The sequence below is a fragment of the Hypoxylon trugodes genome, assembly GCF_022578975.1.
Source record: "Hypoxylon trugodes strain CBS 135444 unplaced genomic scaffold F4822scaffold_34, whole genome shotgun sequence".
NCBI classification, from domain to species: Eukaryota; Fungi; Ascomycota; class Sordariomycetes; order Xylariales; family Hypoxylaceae; genus Hypoxylon; species Hypoxylon trugodes.
The window spans coordinates 1-976 of NW_026250049.1; the positions used below are offsets into that span (position 1 = coordinate 1).

Here is a 976-nt window from a genome sequence, read left to right on the forward strand (position 1 = left end):
TTTAAAATGTATAATTATAATAATATCAACTCAATAAGGAAAACATTTTATCTTGTCAACTTATGTTCGATATAATTATTAAGCGATAGCATAACCGTTATTATGGCTGTCCAAAAGTTATCCGATAAAAGGCATAAGAAGATGCTTAGGAGAAACCTCGAAGGCTTGTTAAGTAAGATCTACAAGTATGGAAATCTACGAGGCGTCGAGTTGGGGTTATACGTGAATTATATCGAAAAAAACGAGTTCGTCTCGTACGAAACAGGAGGATTCTTTCGCGAGGAGATTGAAGAAAAGGTCCGAAAGCGGCTGCCTACTAATATCTGATAGACTGCTAACGGTTCCCTATAGAAGAGCCACCCCAACGCGAGGAATTATACGCCTGAAGATAAGAGACTCTTGCAGCTAATGGAAAAGATGAACTCGATCGGGAAGACAGGGAGCGAGACACGCCGGGACAGTGAAAGCGAGAAAGGGATAGAAGCCTTCCCGGAGTTTCCCGATTTCCAATTAACTCTATTTATCAGCTAACCCGTCTCGCTTCGATTTTGCGATAAGGAGTTTACGAGGAGTTGGAGGGTGACATGTGGAGCGTGCACCCATTTCCGTAGCTGATTATATATACTGTTGAACGCTAATTAAGATAGGTGTTTAGGCTTTTATACTTATAGGTTATAAAGGATTCGTGTAATAAGACTGTTTCGAGTTTTTAAATATTTTTTATATAAAACACTTTTATGCTTGCCTCCGTGGCCAAATATTAGCTGAAGGATAATATGTGGTTCCGCATGTATACGTCTTGCCAAAGACTCCGACGAATGAAGTCGGCTCCAACATCCCCTTGCCAGTACCGACGCCAGACTCCAAATCGCGGTCAAATCCCGTATTAGGGGTGCCTGCAGTTATGACGGGTATTATCGCTGGGAGTACGGCAGCAGGTTGGTCTCAGGCCGAAAGAATTAAAGAGATATGATTC

General features: G+C 41.9%; 1 protein-coding gene across 1 annotated transcript; it reads left to right on the top strand.

Annotated features, from left to right (window-relative positions):
• Positions 1-102: 102 nt before the first annotated feature.
• F4822DRAFT_435496 (uncharacterized protein) lies at positions 103-531 on the top strand (the record flags this gene model as incomplete). Its single annotated transcript, XM_051462195.1, has 2 exons — positions 103-297; positions 352-531. 2 exons carry the CDS (start codon positions 103-105, stop codon positions 529-531), a joined length of 375 nt encoding a protein of 124 aa, XP_051308292.1.
• Positions 532-976: the final 445 nt, after the last annotated feature.